Source organism: Saccoglossus kowalevskii, chromosome 15 (genome assembly GCF_978046115.1).
Source record: "Saccoglossus kowalevskii chromosome 15, keSacKowa6.1, whole genome shotgun sequence".
In the NCBI taxonomy this organism is placed as follows: Eukaryota; Metazoa; Hemichordata; class Enteropneusta; family Harrimaniidae; genus Saccoglossus; species Saccoglossus kowalevskii.
The window spans coordinates 30,297,522-30,314,428 of NC_140655.1; the positions used below are offsets into that span (position 1 = coordinate 30,297,522).

Below are 16,907 nucleotides of genomic sequence, written 5' to 3' on the forward strand. Positions count from 1 at the left end.
AATGGTATGGAGTACGAAATCACTGTTAAGAGTCAATCAAAAGAGAAAGCTCGCCAACCAAATACTTCATATCTTCTCAAATGAAAATGACGTTATGTGATAGTTGTCTTATTCTCCTGCTGTGAAAACCGAGAATAAGTTCACTGTTGCACCAAGTCGTTTACAACTCCGTCCATCTGAATTAAAACACTTATGGGGAAAAACAATGTGATAATGAAGGACTGTAAAGTTTCGGCGTTACGAAAACGGTGTTGTGGGTCGATCGCCCTCTTGTGGCAAGTTTATTTATTCTGAATCGGCGTAAAGCGGACGCTCGAATAAATAAACTTCGAGGAAAACGCACTTCGCGGTATTTTGGTGGCGCCTGAGAAAAGTTTTATCTCGTATTATTGGACTCTGGTTTCAAACTTGCGACTTTCGTCGTAGATTTCCTCCAAAGTCCCTCACTAAAGGGATGTGAGGCATATCAATATCGAGGTAGACAATATTGTGAAAATGGCAAGTTTCTTTTAAATTCGGTGTAGTGATTGGTCGACAAGAACCGGTCGTCGCCCGAAGATAAAATAATGGCGTTGTTCGCTGTCACAGAAAATAGCTAGTGCTGATCAGAGATCTTGTTTGCAAAAATGTAAATAAATCACCGTCACAGTATGGGAAACATGCACTGCCACGTCGTTCACGTCACAGGCGCCTGTGGTTCACGGAGCCTACTCAGTGTGTATTGCGACCTCAATGTGTTAAAAACAGGAAGTCGGCTCATTCCATGCTCAGCAGTCATGGCGAGTACATCACACGTGATGCACTACTAGTATTCTATTGATATGACGCAATTATGAATGTCTATATGTATAGGGATTTGTTGACAAAATACAATATGGCCGCCAATATCTTGGCAACGAATGTCGATATAGCGAACACGAAAAGTACTTTACAATGTTACATTCTGAATAATATTTTAGAAATAACATGTTGTGATAGTTGTCTTATTCTCCTGCTTTTAATACCGAGAATAAGTCCATTGTTGCGCCAAGTGGTTTTCAACTTCGTCCATCTGAACTAAAACACTTACGAGGAAAAACAAACAATGTGATAATGATTGATTGTAAAGTTTCGGCATTATATTATCGAAGTTCACGGTCGGTCGCCCTCTTGTGGTAAGATTATTTATTCTGAATCTGGCGTAGAGGGCACACTAGAATAAATAAACTTCTAGGAAGCGCACTTCGCGGTATTTTGGTGGCGACTAGGAAATGTATTTTGTGGTATTATAGAACTATGTTTTCAAACATGCGATTTTCGTCGTAGATTTCTACCATAATCTCTCGCTGGGAGATTTGTGGCATATCAATGTCAAAGGTCAACCACCTTCTTGTGCAAATGGCAAGTTTCTTTTCAATTCGGTGTAGTGATTGAGTGACAAGAACCAGTCGTTCGCATCCGTAGATAGAATAATGACGTTGTTCGTTGTCAGAGCATATTGTGAGCCAGTGATCAGTGAGCGACCAACATGTAAACAAATGACGTCACTATGTACTATTCCATTGATATGACGCAATATCGCAACAATATAAATGTTTATATGAATAGGGAATTTTTGACAAGATTTCAATATGGCCGCCAATATCTAGGCAACGACTGTCGATATAGCGAACACGAAAAGCATCTAGCATATAATGTTACACTCCAAAACTAACAGGAGTCGGAATAATATTTTAGAAATAACGTGTTGTGATAGTTGTCTTATTCTCCTGCTTGTAATACCGAGAATAAGTCCATTGTTGCACCATGTTATTGCCACTTCATCGTGTCGTCACTAACTTTGTCATCATCTATTCTGCCTCAACGTCATGACAATTTATTTATTCATTTACTGCATTTTACCTTTACAACGTAGTAAAGAGTTCACCATTAGAAACTCTGTAGCGGAAATTGGAGATGTTATACAGTATGTTATTTATTTATATATGTTATTTATAACAAGAACAAGAAAACTGCACATCAAGTACTAGTAATTGATATACGAGCATATCAAAGTCACAGGTCGACCGCCCTCTTTATGAAAATGGCAAGTTTTTTTCAAATTCGGTGTAGTGATTGGTGGACAAGAACCAGTCGTTCGCACCCGAAGATAAAATAATGGCGTTGTTCGTTGTCACAGCATATTGTGAGCCAGTGATCAGTGAGCGACCAACATGTAAACGAATGACGTCACTATGTACTATTCCATTGATATGACGCAATATCGCAACAATATAAATGTTTATATGAATAGGCAATTTTTGACAAGATTTCAATATGGCCGCCAATATCTAAGCAAAAACTTTTGATATAGCGAACATGCAAAGCACCTATCATGCAATGTTACACTCCAAAACTAACAGGAGTCGGAATAATATTTTAGAAATAACGTGTTGTGATAGTTGTCTTATTCTCCTGCTTTTAATACCGAGAATAAGTCCATTGTTGCACCATGTTATTTCCACTTACATCGTGTCGTCACTAACTTTGTCATCATCTATTCTGCCTCGCCGTCATGACAATTTATTTATTCATTTACTGCATTTTACCTTTACAACGCAGTAAAGTATTCACCATTGGAAATTCTGTGGCGAAAATTGTAGATTTTAAACCTGCATAGAAAAAAAAATCAAATTAAAAACAAGCAATATCGTCCTAAAAAAACTTATCCTCGTAAACAATTTGTTGATTAAGGCATAAAATTACGCCACTATTTGTACTCCTATTGAAAATGAACTATCTCTGTAAGATAAACGTTTACTGTTTAGTAATATTCATTGATACGTCATAAGATTCACTCACTTTAGTGATTATATCACAATTCATATCGAACTACATGGCATAATTGTTGGTGTTCAGAAACTCTGGGCGTTTCTTAAACAAAACAAATCTAGTGCGCACCATGTTAGTTTAGTTGTTTTGTTTTTCCAAAGAATAAAAACATTCGTTGCATTTTTCATAAAAGTTTGACTAGCAACGCATGTAAATAATGGTATGGAGTACGTTATCATTATTAATAGTCGATCACAAGCTTGCCGTCCCAATACTTCATACCATCTCAAATGGAAATGACGTTTTGTGATAGTTGTCTTATTCTCCTGCTGAAAAAAACCGAGAATAAGTCCACTGTTGCACCAAGTCATTTTCAACTCCGTCGATCTGAACTAAAACACTTTTGAGGAAAAACAATGTGATAATGATGGACTGTAGAGTGTCGACGTTACGCTATCGGCGTTACGGGTCGATCGCCCTCTTGTGGCAAGTTTATTTATTCTGAATCGGCGTAGAGGACACGCTCGAATAAATAAACTTCGAGAAAAACGCACTTCGCGTATTTTGGTGGCGCCTGTTCTGTCGTATTATTGGACTCTGATTTCAAACATGCGACTTTCGTTGTAGATTTCTTTCAAAGTCCCTCATTGAAGGCATGTGTGGCATATCAATATCGAGGTAGACTGCCTTCTTGTGAAAATGGCAACTTGAAGTTTCTTTTAAATTCGGTGTAGTGATTGGTGGGCAAGAACCGGTCGTTGTTCGCTGTCACAGCATATAGCTAGTGCTGATCGACAATCTGGTTTGCAAAAATGTAAATAAATGACGTCACAGTATGGGAAACATGTACTATTCTATTGATATGACGAAATTATGAATGTTTTTTTTGTATAGGGATTTGTGGACACAAATCCAATATGGCTGGCAATATCTTGGCAACGAATATCGATGTAGCGAACACGCAAAAAACTTGACAATGTTACATTCTTTAGAAATAACATGTTGTGATAGTTGTCTTATTCTCCTGCTTTTAATACCGAGAATAAGTCCATTGTTGCACCATATTATTTCCCCTTCATCGTGTCGTCCCTAACCTTCACTAACACGTGTTTGGCTGCACCATCACAGTCGGTAAAATCCGGAATGAAACATCGTTATCCTGGTTTGTTTTATTACATCGCCCTGTCGCAACCATTGCCATGGATGTTTGCTTCAGGGAAACTTCAAACTATAACACTACGAGATAGACATTCCGTTTTCGACATTGTGAATTTCTTTCGTTTCGAAAAAAACACGAAAAGTCTGGTTTTGACAAAATAATTCAGAATTTTATTTTAAGAAAAATTCATAACAAAATGTATTCTCCATACACCCATGACTAATTTTCATAATTACGATTACAAAAGAATATTACAAAAACAAGATAATTTGCAAAATTCTCTGCATTTTTGCTTTTTATTTGTCTTGAATTATGACTGAAAGAAGCTGAATAAAATTACAAACTTTGTAGTGTCTTCAACAACTCATCATGAACAATAATTTTAATTAAATATGATTTTACTGTATAAATACTGTATTTTCTGTGTGCACTGTGACGTCAGGTAGATTTGTCATATTGTGCACTGTGACGTCAGGTAGACGGATTCGTCATATTGTGCACTGTGACATCAGGTAGATTCGTCAAATTGTGCACTGTGACGTCAGGTAGATTCGTCATACGGTGCACTGTGACGTCAGGTAGATTCGTCATATTTTTCACTGTGACGTCAGGTATATTCATCATATTGTGCACTGGGACGTCAGGTAGATTCGTCATATTGTGCACTGCGACGTCAGGTAGATTCGTCATATTGTTCACTGTGACGTCAGGTAGATTCGTCATATTGTGCACTGTGACGTCAGGTAGATTCGTCATATTGTGCACTGTGACGTCAAGTAGATTCGCCATATTGTGCACTGTGACGTCGGGTAGATTCGTCACATTGTGCACTGTGACGTCGGGTAGATTCGTCACATTGTGCACTGTGACGTCAGGTAGATTCGTCATATTGTGCACTGTGACGTCAGGTAGATTCGTCATATTGTGCACTGTGACGTCAAGTAGATTCGCCATATTGTGCACTGTGACGTCGGGTAGATTCGTCACATTGTGCACTGTGACGTCAGGTAGATTCGTCATATTTCCCTTTATTCCATATTCGCCTGAACCTTGCAGAGTGGATCGGACTTTCCGGAAACCTCGGAATATTTTTCACAGGAACGTCGGAAACAAATATTTTTGTTTCACGGTATCTCGGCTTTCGCCATCTATATGTTCACATCGTATTTTATTTGATTGAAAAAAACGCCAAAAAAAGAGACTGTGTGCAAGTCTATCCGAGGGGATAAATATTTGCAATTACTAAGCAGTCCTTTTCGTTTTACTCATTTTTCTGTGAATGTGCGCATAAATACACGTGATGGTGTTTTAAATTCAAACATTCAATTCACAGGAACTAAATAGTTGGGGTAAGGTGGGGTTACACAATTTCTTTCAGGGCCAGCGTATTTTGACACGATTGAAAATGCGTCTAACCCCCATCAGTTTCTAACCTTAGCAATTTATCAAATAAATGGAATCGTCCAGACAGTGGCGTCGTCTGCGACGAGGCGGGTCTCGGGTACTTAAAGTGTATGTAAATGAAGCAGAATGAATTGGCGTTGTTTTCATGCCTTACATTGCTATTGAACAATGGACTGCGCCCTCGTTTTACAAAAGCGACATTAAATTGCTAAAAAAGGTCCCACACACGACTTTGTAGGGTATTTATAGACGCCATTTTTTCACGGTCAAATGTACATTTGCCATCGAGATTGCAACTTTTAACCGGGAATATAGAAATAGGACCGTCAGTGATCCCCAGTACCAGTAACTTAGTGCTGTTTGTCTCGAGGAAGTGCTGCAGACAGTCCGCGACAACGTTTTAAACAGCGTCACTAGCTTGGAGCCAACGAAGAAAAGAAGAAGCAATTATCTGCCTTTGTCAAAGTGGTCCTGGCGTGGATATTTCACAAGAAAAGGTGAGAACTACACTCCATATAATGCAATTAGATTGCTGTCGATTTAGGCAAAACAAGAAAAGCAAACGTTACGCTAAACGTCCACTTAATACATTAAGCAACCTAGGAATTGATTTCTCGATACCCATGGCTCATTTAATAGTGTCCATCGAAAGTAATAATCTTTCAAATAGGACCCCCATCCACACCGTATTGTTTCCAAAAAGCCACATGAATACTTCATGTTTAAGTAACCGCCTTTTCCAAATTTGTATTTGTATATTTTCATGCTTGTTTAAAATAATGTGATTTAAAAACACACCCGGCTTGTCAACATAAACTCTACATACATGTTGGTGTGTAGTAGCATGATCTTTTCGAGTGTTACGCTTCACTCGAAAGCCGTTAAACTTGAACGCGCACAAAGGCTTTAGATAGCCCACTGTTCGTATAGAAAAAAAAAAAAAAATTACTTTCCAAAAGACTCGACAGTAATAAAGTGGGTTGGAGTGTTTTTGTTACGGCTATAAATATAACTCAGTGAGAGTTCTGTGAAATATCAAGTACCATGATGTCGGTCCGGATTGAGTGTTTTGCCATCCAGTCGCCGTCTGAATCCGATCTCTGCCCATTTTCATGGCCAGCAAATCATTACACTTTGGCGAGCTGCCCAAAAAAGTCGGCTATCAGTGGGATTATATTTCAAGCTAAATGGATTATAAAATTAGCGTCTAGCAAAACTCACGACTATTGACGCCTTTTTCAAGAACGCGCTGTGCCGTGGACCGACACATCCTCTCCCGCTGGCTTCGTTAAATACTCATTCCGTATGACATATTCTAGCTCTTCACGTCGGTGTTGTTTTTTCCACGTTTCGGCAATAGTTGATTTTCCGTACAATTGCGAGATCTCGCGAGATGCATGAAAGACGTGCGTCGAACGTCTGCCGCAAAAATCGAACGATTTGATTTTGAACTAGAATTTCTTTATTTCGTAGCTTACATTGACCGGCCGATCTTCGACAGAGGAATATTGCTTCCGAATACCCTTACTTAATCGAAATTGCCTATAATCAAATGTGGATAGCACATTATTAAGCATGGAAATGTCCCCGAAATACTTTCGCGTTTGTCGAATCCCACGCGATGTTTGACGCGACTACGACGCTATGACCTTTGTTTGTCCTGTTTTTACGTTCGATTTCACGCATAACGCGTGATTCTCGCAGTGAACGGAAAATGGTCTATTGTAATTAATGTGTGATACAAAGGTGAATTCATGATCTTCACAACATATTTGTCTGAAAACGTATATTCTGAACGCCTCCCCTTTCCTTAGAGTTCACAATATGACTGCTTTCATTACACAAACCATACCAATGGTAGCCAAAACCTTATTCAGGATACGCAATGATAGAGAGATCCTCAACTGTTGAAGGAAGGTCGAACATGTGACATTTTTACTCACAGTCTGTTATACGTAAGTCACCATAGATGCATTTGTCTCTTTAAAACCTTCTGTTCCTCGTCATGTACGACATACTTGTAAAACAAACACAAGGCACCACTATTATTCTGCGCAGATGACAGGCCCACATGTCTTGAGTTGGGTTTACTTATTTAGCACGAATGGTTTTCTTTTTTGTAAACAGCCACATTCACAGTGTACTGTACGTGTAAAGTTTTCATCTCGCTGATGCAACATGCGTCGTTAATTTTATTGCATTCCGGGCATAGTTGTATATTTTGGAACATGTCTTGTTAGCTAACATGTTGTTATAGCTAATTTAGCGAATTCAAGATGTAGCTAATTTAGCGAATTCAAGATGTAGCTAATTTAGCGAATTCAAGATGTAGCTAATTTAGCGAATTCAAGATGTAGCTAATTTAGCGAATCTGACAATTAGGAATTCAAGATGTAGCTAATTTAGCGAATCTGACAATTAGGAATTCAAGATGTAGCTAATTTAGCGAATCTGACAATTAGGAATTCAAGATGTAGCTAATTTAGCGAATTCAAGATGTAGCTAATTTAAAAGAAAGTATATTTATGACTGTTTACGGCATTTAGAGAAACACCCAAAATCAATTTCCAGTATAAAAAGTTTCCACAGCAATGCGTATGAATAATAGCTTTACTAACGACACGGGTATATATAATGATTGTTGACGTATCGTTGGAATTTTATAGGTTCTGTCCATGTTTTAATTAATATTTTGAGATTTTGAGCTACCATCAACCAGTCTGCCGCGACAATACCACGTTTTTTTCTCAGATATAAAATTCTCCGTACTCTAGCAATATTACAAGTTGATATAGGTTGAGGCTCTGATCTGAGATTTGTGTAATTCATCTTCATTCCAAGAAGACAGTTGAAAACCCACTCAAATGCTGCAGTGTAATTGCCATTACATACACGTTATTGAGATTTAATTTAATTTGATTCAGTTGGTAGCAGAAAGATCAAACCTAATTACTGCCTGAAATGTTAATTTCTTTATTTCACGAATATACTATTTCAATGTATCTTATCGTAAAATGGTGCGTGTCTGACGATGATTCCTTTGCAGTGTCTTCTTACTCGTCAAGGCCGGGCACATATCGTTTAATTTCGCGGGAAAAAAACAGACCATCCTGAATGAACGACTATAATCAGCTTGATGCAGCTCTACAGTTCACTTTAAGCGTCTGGGAAGACCAGATTAATGTCACAGTGTTAGACAGGCGGATATCGTGTATTGTACAAGGAAATCCCACGTGCACGTTAGCGTATGTAACTCATCAATTATAGCTGCCTACGTCAGTTCCGGAATACATTAATCGCCGCAACGCCGCTCTTGGTATTTTTCAGTGAAATGTAAATTAGACTCACTTCAAATAATGTTTTGAAACACTTGTGAGTTTTAATAACACTTCGAGACAGGAAATTGCTGAAAATTATCCTTCGTTTTGGGGCACGCAGACTAGTTTTCAACTTGGGATCACCTTGCACGAGCGCAGTACAAGATTGCATATAAATTATCAATATCCAATATTTGTCCACATGTAAGATTTGTTTGAACAAAAAAAACATTACCGTGGCGAATAGTCCTGGTCTCTTTCATCACATATAAACTTGTTTACGCGTGTCATTTGCTTGTCAGTGTCACGTGACCGACTCCCGTCGACTTCTTTCTTCGCATGCGTACCACTACACACTTAGTTTTTTCTCAAAATGTATTATAATTTAAAGGGCGGTGGTTGTCGCGCAGCGCGCGTTCGAATTTCATGTAAATAAACAATGTATTTTACATACGTTGTATACGTCGATATTAGTCCCATATTGAACAGGACGCGGCGCGACAACCACTGCCCTTTAAATATCCACTATCCACCGAGAACTCGATACGGTAGAATACAATGTGAAAGGCATTGTCATTTGTTATCACTTGACTAATTTTCCGAATACTACACCACCGGAGATGCTGTGTTTGCCAAATGAATTAATTCAACAACACCATTTAAACAGGCACGCCGATGCCTAACAGCCAATGGAACAGCTTTCCTGTTAAATGAACATTTTTATTCACAAAATAAGACCAAAGTGCTCAATGTTTTCATCTTAACAAAGTGCAGGTCACTGCGACCGCCCGAAAACTTTAGCACAGTGGGAACTTTACTTGAAAGTACTTCAAAGAGATAGACACCTTCTCCCTGCGTATTTTAGAATGACGTCGTCACTTACATCGGTGACCTATATTTCTTTACAACTGCAGTTGAAAGAGACATGAATTACATTTTGATCGAAACCACACGAAAGTACCGTGACTCACGGGTATTATTATAAGCACGTTTGATGTGATTTTCTGATTTTGGAAAAGGCAATTAAACAAATTAAAACGAGATCATGTAATCTCTCACGCACCGTATAGTAGTCAATTACCGACTTGTGGGCAGTTACATGTGCTTTCAAATTTGTCACCGATGTCAGTGATGACGTCATGCTAACTCACAAAGGTAAATATTTAGGAAAATGGACAATGTTCCAGAGATAGGCCATGAACCCATCTGGGAGAAGGGTGAACCAATGACTGATAAGTATCAATAGGACAGAACTTTAATATCTTACGCTGTAGAATCCCCATCCAAATAAATGAATACACGAATGAGTAAACAGCTTGTTTAACGATCATGCTTTGGAGTGTGAAGGTTTTTCATTTTCCAGACACGGTTTTCAAGATGATCATGTATTTTGGGTCTAACTACCATCATGGTAATGCGTACTAGCTATCGCATTGTTTGTAGTAACGTCTACAGCTACAGATGTATGTGTTTTTTTTCTGTTCGTAAGAATGATTCATGGTTGCGGGCTGATATGCTCGATTGCAGTACATCGTCGCTGTGCTACCATGACTCCGACGGTCACGTATCAACGACAAACCGTATGCTTGTATCCGCTACGTTTCAAACAATTATAATTTAATACTGCACATAAAAATGGAACACAGAGCAGTCGGTCGACTTGAATGGATAACTAGTAGTCCTACCAAACCCATGAAACAGAACACCACAATATTTATAAAGTGTACCCTTGCCCTACATAGTAATAATAATAACTCCATTGAGATCTGGACTTACATACAATAAAGATTAAATGATACAGAAAATCTATATATAAAATACAAAAATGGATAAAAGTATAACGGAAAAAGAAAAGAAAAAATAACAGTGAAAAAAGTCTTTTACAAAGTACGTGCCGGTAAGTTATTGCGGGTGCCCACTCAGGTACTCAATTCGGCACTATTTCATGTAATGCTTACTCGGTTATCCACGACCAAAACAACGTGTTTGGTATTCTGCGACTCGTGTGTATATCAACTTTCAGTGAAAAAAAAACATGATGATGTCGCGTGGTTACAGTGCGACAGTCCCCGGGCCGTCACGCGTCGTGTTCGTTATGGGTCCCATGCTACGTATAGAACGCGTGTAACATGCACTGTTTACATCGAACACGCACTGGACAACGACTGTAGTGCTTTAATCTATCTTATAGTTTTTGACGAGTCTGTCCAGAGTGGGGACATAATTCAAACTGCAAACTGTGACATGCCGCGTGCGGACCTCTTCGAATATAAAAAAAACAACAATTAATTGTGTTGATGTCAATTATAGCAAACACAAACTGAGAATCTAAAACTATTGAAACAATACATGCTAACACATTTTTTTAATGACATATGTTCTCCATCTTTTAGCCACAATGGTGCAGCTTTATCTCTTACTCAACCTGGTCGCCATGGTAACAGTCTCCACATCAGTGCACAACACCCACCACGTGAATACCATCGCGTTGTTTCCAGAGAGAACGGCCTGGTGTGAGGCACAGGAAATTGAACAGATAATTGGTCACGACCAGTGCACATCCAAACCTATAAGCAACCGCGTGTGTGTCGGCCAGTGTTTCAGCTACCGTATACCGCGGACAGTGCCCCCAACGCCAAATAAAGAAGATCTTCACTACTGTGACTGCTGCAGACCTTCCGTTGTCACGTGGGAAAAGGTGCGTCATATATTTACGTATTAAATTGTTTTTAATCGCCAGTTTAGTTCATTACGCGTTTTATTCTGATTAAGCAACTAGGTCATACACGTTTTACCAATTATTTTGTACAATGACTGTCTTGCCTTGGCCAATGGACGTGCTGTAACCATAACCTTACCACAATTTAACTAAAACATAATTTGAGACACAACTCTCAGAAAACAGCGCATGTATATATACCTATATACGAGGAGCGTGGAAGGAAAGGTTTACTTTGTGCCATGTGTGTTTGATTACGTCATGTATATACAGTCAGGGTCTGTTTATCACTGCATGAAAATGTGGCCACCACGAGAAGATTCTGTCATGTTATTTTCTCCTTTTAGTATTTGACCTGTTACGACAAATATTCACTGACAATGTAGTTTTGTATTGGAAAATTGTTGCTTACTTGACTTCCATCTATAATTTTTCTACAGATTACACTGGACTGCAATTCAGACGAAATGCCACAAGTTGACAAGATGGTGGAGATGATCCAAGAGTGCACATGTAAGGCATGCCACGCAGAGCCAAGAAATTCCAAACCAATTGAAATCTAAAAAGCAAATTAATTAATCAAAAATCATTAAACCAGTCCATACGCGATGTAGTTATGGCGCTGTTATAGACTTTATTAGTGGAACTTACCGTTCCATTTGTTTTGTCATATAAAGTGAATTCCTCAGGGTTAACTTTCATTTAAAACGCCTTTCCCCTTTTGCTATGTAAAGTAAATTTATGACATGTGACTGAAAATACGCCCAATCTAAAACGTCCTTCGTAACGCTGATATGATATCGTGCATATTATGACATGTATGTACAGATACGCTTTATTATGATTATAGCGTATTCCGCCAGATTGAAAACAAAGTAAAAAATCACTACGCCTCCTGGGGGCGCTTTACTCATCCCAAAGCAGTCAAAACGTAAATAACACATTATTATTGTCTACTCATTTTACAAATTCCACAAGTCGAGAATCGTTTTGAATTTTGGTTAAAATGAACAAAACATAAACATAGATCGAACCCCATCAACTTTTCGACAATTTACAAACATGAATATTATAGTATGCCAAATTTATAATGGTTACTTTAGCATTTGTCAATATTTTATTGAAAAACTAGTTATATTCGAGGATAGAGAAGAAAATCAGAAGTTTCCCGAGTCCTGTGAATAAACTTGTTAGCCTATTGATAACAAATATCAGTGATTATGAGTTTTTATCCTTGCCATATTAAAGTGAAGATGGAGGCAGTTTCATTTAATATTTTCAGTTAAAAACATTTTTCTTTATTTGTAAATAAAGACATTTTTGTTACAGAGTAATTTTCATTTTTGTCATCATGAATGCGAGACTATTCAGAAGAACGCACTTGTTACGCGCACGCATGCGCAGTGACTGATTGGCGAGAATGTGTCCGCACATCACCCGAAGGTAACACAGCGACGTTGTTCGCGACTGTTGTCATTACGTACACATGGATGTGTCCCTATTAGTAAAACAATTATGGGCAGCATTTCTATAGCAGATAGCGAGCTCGATTTTGTGTGACATTTGTGACGTGGCGTTCAACTGGCATTGCTTTGTAGTTGCTTTTAGTCGATCGCATTTTTTAAAAGTTAAAGTGTGGTCGTCATCGCGCCGCGCATGTGCAACAATTTTTTTGATAAACATTAATTTTTCCCCAGTCCAATCATGGAGGTACATGGTCCAATGCACTCTTCTAATGGGAATCACAAGTATGAGTTTTGACATGTGCTGCGACTTGCACTAATCTTCCAATCAACTCAGTTTGTACTCGTTGATCTGCACAACAGTCAAAGTCGTCACCCTTATATGAGACCCATATCTGGCACATGTGTGGCGCGACAACCACCGCGCTTTAATAAATGCGGTGTTTATAATATCACAGATACAAAATTAGCATGTGTAACATCAAGACTGCAATTCTTAAAAATATATCACATTAAAAATTATGCCCTATTTACAACAACCTAATTGATCAAATTATAGCAATATATATTTCACCCCATGTCACCATGACACATTTCGAAAAACATTACTTCATCTTAGAAACCAATGTAAAAAAGTACATTATTTCCACCATATTCCATTTTGTTTCTCGAATAATTAATCTATGCATGCACCATAACCCTTCACCTCTAGGGTCTACACATTAACCATGGACCCTTCTCTTCTAGGGTGTATGCATGCACCATGACCCTTCACCTCTAGGGTCTATGCATGCACTATGACCTTTCTCTCCTAGGGTCTACACATTAACCATAAACCTTTCTCTTCTGGGGTCTGTGCATGCACCATAATCCTTCACCTCCAGGGTTTATGCATGCACAATGACCCTTCTCTTCTAGGGTTTATGTAGATAGATAGATAGATAGATAGAATTTTTTATTTGGAACGTACCAATGAAAACTTGAGTAAAGTCCAAAAATAACAATAACAAAACAAAACATTCAGAACAACACAAACTTTCAGTATTAATACATATCAAGAATATAGAAAATAAATTTTGCAAAAATGCTAAGAATGAAAAAATCATTACTTGAAACAATAATAGGAAATAATTCATCCATGCTAAAATCTTCCAGCTTTGGGGCATAGATGTATAAAGCTGCAAGGAATCTAGATCTTTGTTCTTTGATTTGACAATTATTACAATATAAAATGTAATGTTTCTCATCCCCTACTTCATTGCATTCATGGAGATTACATAGCCTGTTTTCCTTCAAAATGCCTTTATGTCTACCGGATTCAATGGGAAGAAAATGTGCAGAAGTTCTAAATTTAGTATAAGCTATTCTATGATTTTTATTTTTAATTTTTTCCAAATAATGTTCAAATTCAAAATTTTCTTTAGCACACCTGTAAAAGTCAAGCTTACAATTGTTCAACAAATTGTTTTTCCACTTCATACGGTACAAACATTTGAGCTTCTCTTTAAAAATATCACAAAAATTGTTCTGATGTGGGTCTGAATTAGTTAAATCTGTTATGACTAGTAATTTTTGTATAAAGTTAAGCCATGGGTCATGCACAAGAGTTTTGGATTCTTCATAGGCTGCATCAATGATAGAATTGTTTGTTTTTTTACATACTAGTCTTTGATAATATTTCATAACTGAAACACAGATATCCAATATAAGTGGATATTGACCTAATTCACCTCTACATGGGTCATTAGATGCCTTCCTGTGCACACCCAGAACTCTTTTACAGAATTTAATATGAAGTTTTTCTGGAATTAATTTATCTGAGAAAAGTTTTGTTTCAAAATTGCAATTGTCAACTGTACATTTATTTTTACCAGACCCCTTGTAGATGTTCAGCATAACCCCTCCCCACACATCAGCCCCATATAAAGCTGTGGGTTTGATAATAGAGTTAAATAGTTTTTTAGCCAGACTAACAGAATAACATTCCTCACTGATCCAAAGCATTTTGTACATCTTGAACAGTGCTTTCTGTGCTTTGTCTTGTAGCCTAGACATAGCATTATGAAACTTACCATTTGTTTGAAAAACAATGCCAAGGTAATTATAATAATTAACACACTGTAATTTAGTGGCGTCCAAATAAAACTGAAATTTGTTTTCTAAGTTTTTACCTAGTCTATTAAAAATAATGATTTTGCTTTTGTTAATATTTACTTTTAAATGCCAATTGTCACAGTAATTTTGGACTGCATCAATGCACTTTTGTAACCCCTCTTGGGTTGTAGAAAACAATAGCAAGTCATCAGCATATAACAAACAATTGAGCTTCAAGCCATTTAAATCAACAGGGTCAAAATTTTTAACATCATCACAGATTCCATTAACAAAAATATTAAATAGTTGAGGACTAAGGTTACACCCTTGTTTTACCCCTCTGCATGAATTGAAATATGGAGTAATCCCTGCACTCAATTTAATGCTATATTTAGTGTTTTTATAGATAGCTTTAATAGCCTTATAAAAATTTCCTCCCACACCTAACCGAAGAAGTTTATATAACAGCCCTTCTCGCCAGACTGAATCAAATGCTTTGGAGAAATCAATAAAACATGAAAACAAATAATTCCCTGATTTTTTCAGTTTGCAATTGACATATTTATTAATTAAGGATTTAAGAATATAAAAATTATCTGTTGTACGATGGTTTTTCTTGAAGCCAAACTGATTATCCACTATTTGATTAGTTTCTTGTAAGTACTTAGTTAATCTAGTATTTAGTATCATAGTATATAATTTAGATACACAACTAGAAATGGCAATGCCTCTATAGTTATTAGTGTCCTTTGGGTTACCTGACTTAAAAATAGGAATAATGAGACTACTGTTCCAATGTAATGGCATAATGCCTGAATTTAAAACTTGTGTGAACATTTTAGTAAGAGAATTAATAATAAAAGGAGCCCCATGCTTCAACATTTCATTTGAAATCATATCAGTGCCTGAAGCTTTGCCTGACTTTAAAAGTTTAATATGCTGAAATACTTCCTTATTAGTGAAATCTTGATTAATAATGTGTTTGTAATCATCTAAACTTTCCATACTACTAATATCATTTACAATAGTCTGTGAGAAGCTTTTGTCTTCCACGTTAACTTTATTATTTAAACATTTAAAGTGATTTAACCATGACTCTACACTGATGTTGTCATGCTTTTGTGGGTTTTTATCTAAATCACCAAGTTCCTCAAGTAACTTCCAGAAACACTTAGGATTAGACTCCTTAAGCATAATGATTCTATTACATAAATTAGCTTTATATTCCTTTTCCATGTACCATGACCCTCCACCTCTAGGGTCTATGCATGCACCATGACCCATCACTTCTTGGGTCTACACATTAACCATGGGGTCTTCTCTTTTAGGGTCTACGCATGCACCTCGACCCTTCACCTCTGGGGTCTATGCATTAACCACGACCCTTCACCTCTAGGGTATACACATTAACCATGGACCATTCTCTTCTAGGGTCTATGCATGCACCATGACCCTTCAACCCTAGGGTCTATGTATGCACAATGACCCATCACCTCTAGGGTCTATGCATGCACCATGATCCTTCACTTCTAGGGTCTATACATGCACCATGACCCTTCACCTCTAGGGTCTTGCATCCATTATGACCCTTCACCTCTAGGGTCTACACATTAACCATGACCCTTCATTTCTAGGGTCTATGCATGTACCATGACCCTTCACCTCTGGGGTCTATGCATCCACCACGACCCTTCACCTCTAGGTTCTACACATTAACCATGACCCTTCATCTCTAGGGTCTATGCATGAACCTTCCCCTCTAGGGTATATGCATGCACAATGACCCTTCACCTCTAGGGTATATGCATGCACCATGACCCTTCACCTCTAGGGTCTATGCATGCACTATGACCCTTCACCTCTAGGGTCTATGCATGCACCATGATCCTTCACCTCTAGGGTCTATACATGCACCATGCTTGACCCTTCACCTCTAGGGTCTATGCATGCACCATGACCCT

General features: G+C 37.8%; 1 protein-coding gene and 2 non-coding genes across 3 annotated transcripts; all 3 read left to right on the forward strand.

Annotated features, from left to right (window-relative positions):
• Nucleotides 1–2,397: 2,397 nt before the first annotated feature.
• On the forward strand, nt 2,398–2,483 carry Mir4841-1 (microRNA mir-4841-1). Its single transcript, NR_038806.1, has one exon. It is a non-coding gene; the product is annotated as a microRNA mir-4841-1 (primary transcript).
• Nucleotides 2,484–3,080: 597 nt separating this feature from the next.
• Mir4841-2 (microRNA mir-4841-2) lies at nt 3,081–3,167 on the forward strand. Its single transcript, NR_038807.1, is given in 1 exon segment — nt 3,081–3,167. It is a non-coding gene; the product is annotated as a microRNA mir-4841-2 (primary transcript).
• Nucleotides 3,168–5,579: 2,412 nt separating this feature from the next.
• Nucleotides 5,580–12,723, forward strand: NBL1 (neuroblastoma, suppression of tumorigenicity 1). Its single transcript, NM_001164945.1, is given in 3 exon segments — nt 5,580–5,850; nt 11,064–11,368; nt 11,830–12,723. Coding segments are annotated over 2 exon segments (423 nt in total). The 5' UTR covers nt 5,580–5,850; nt 11,064–11,068; the 3' UTR covers nt 11,953–12,723.
• The last annotated feature ends 4,184 nt before the right edge of the window (nt 12,724–16,907 follow it).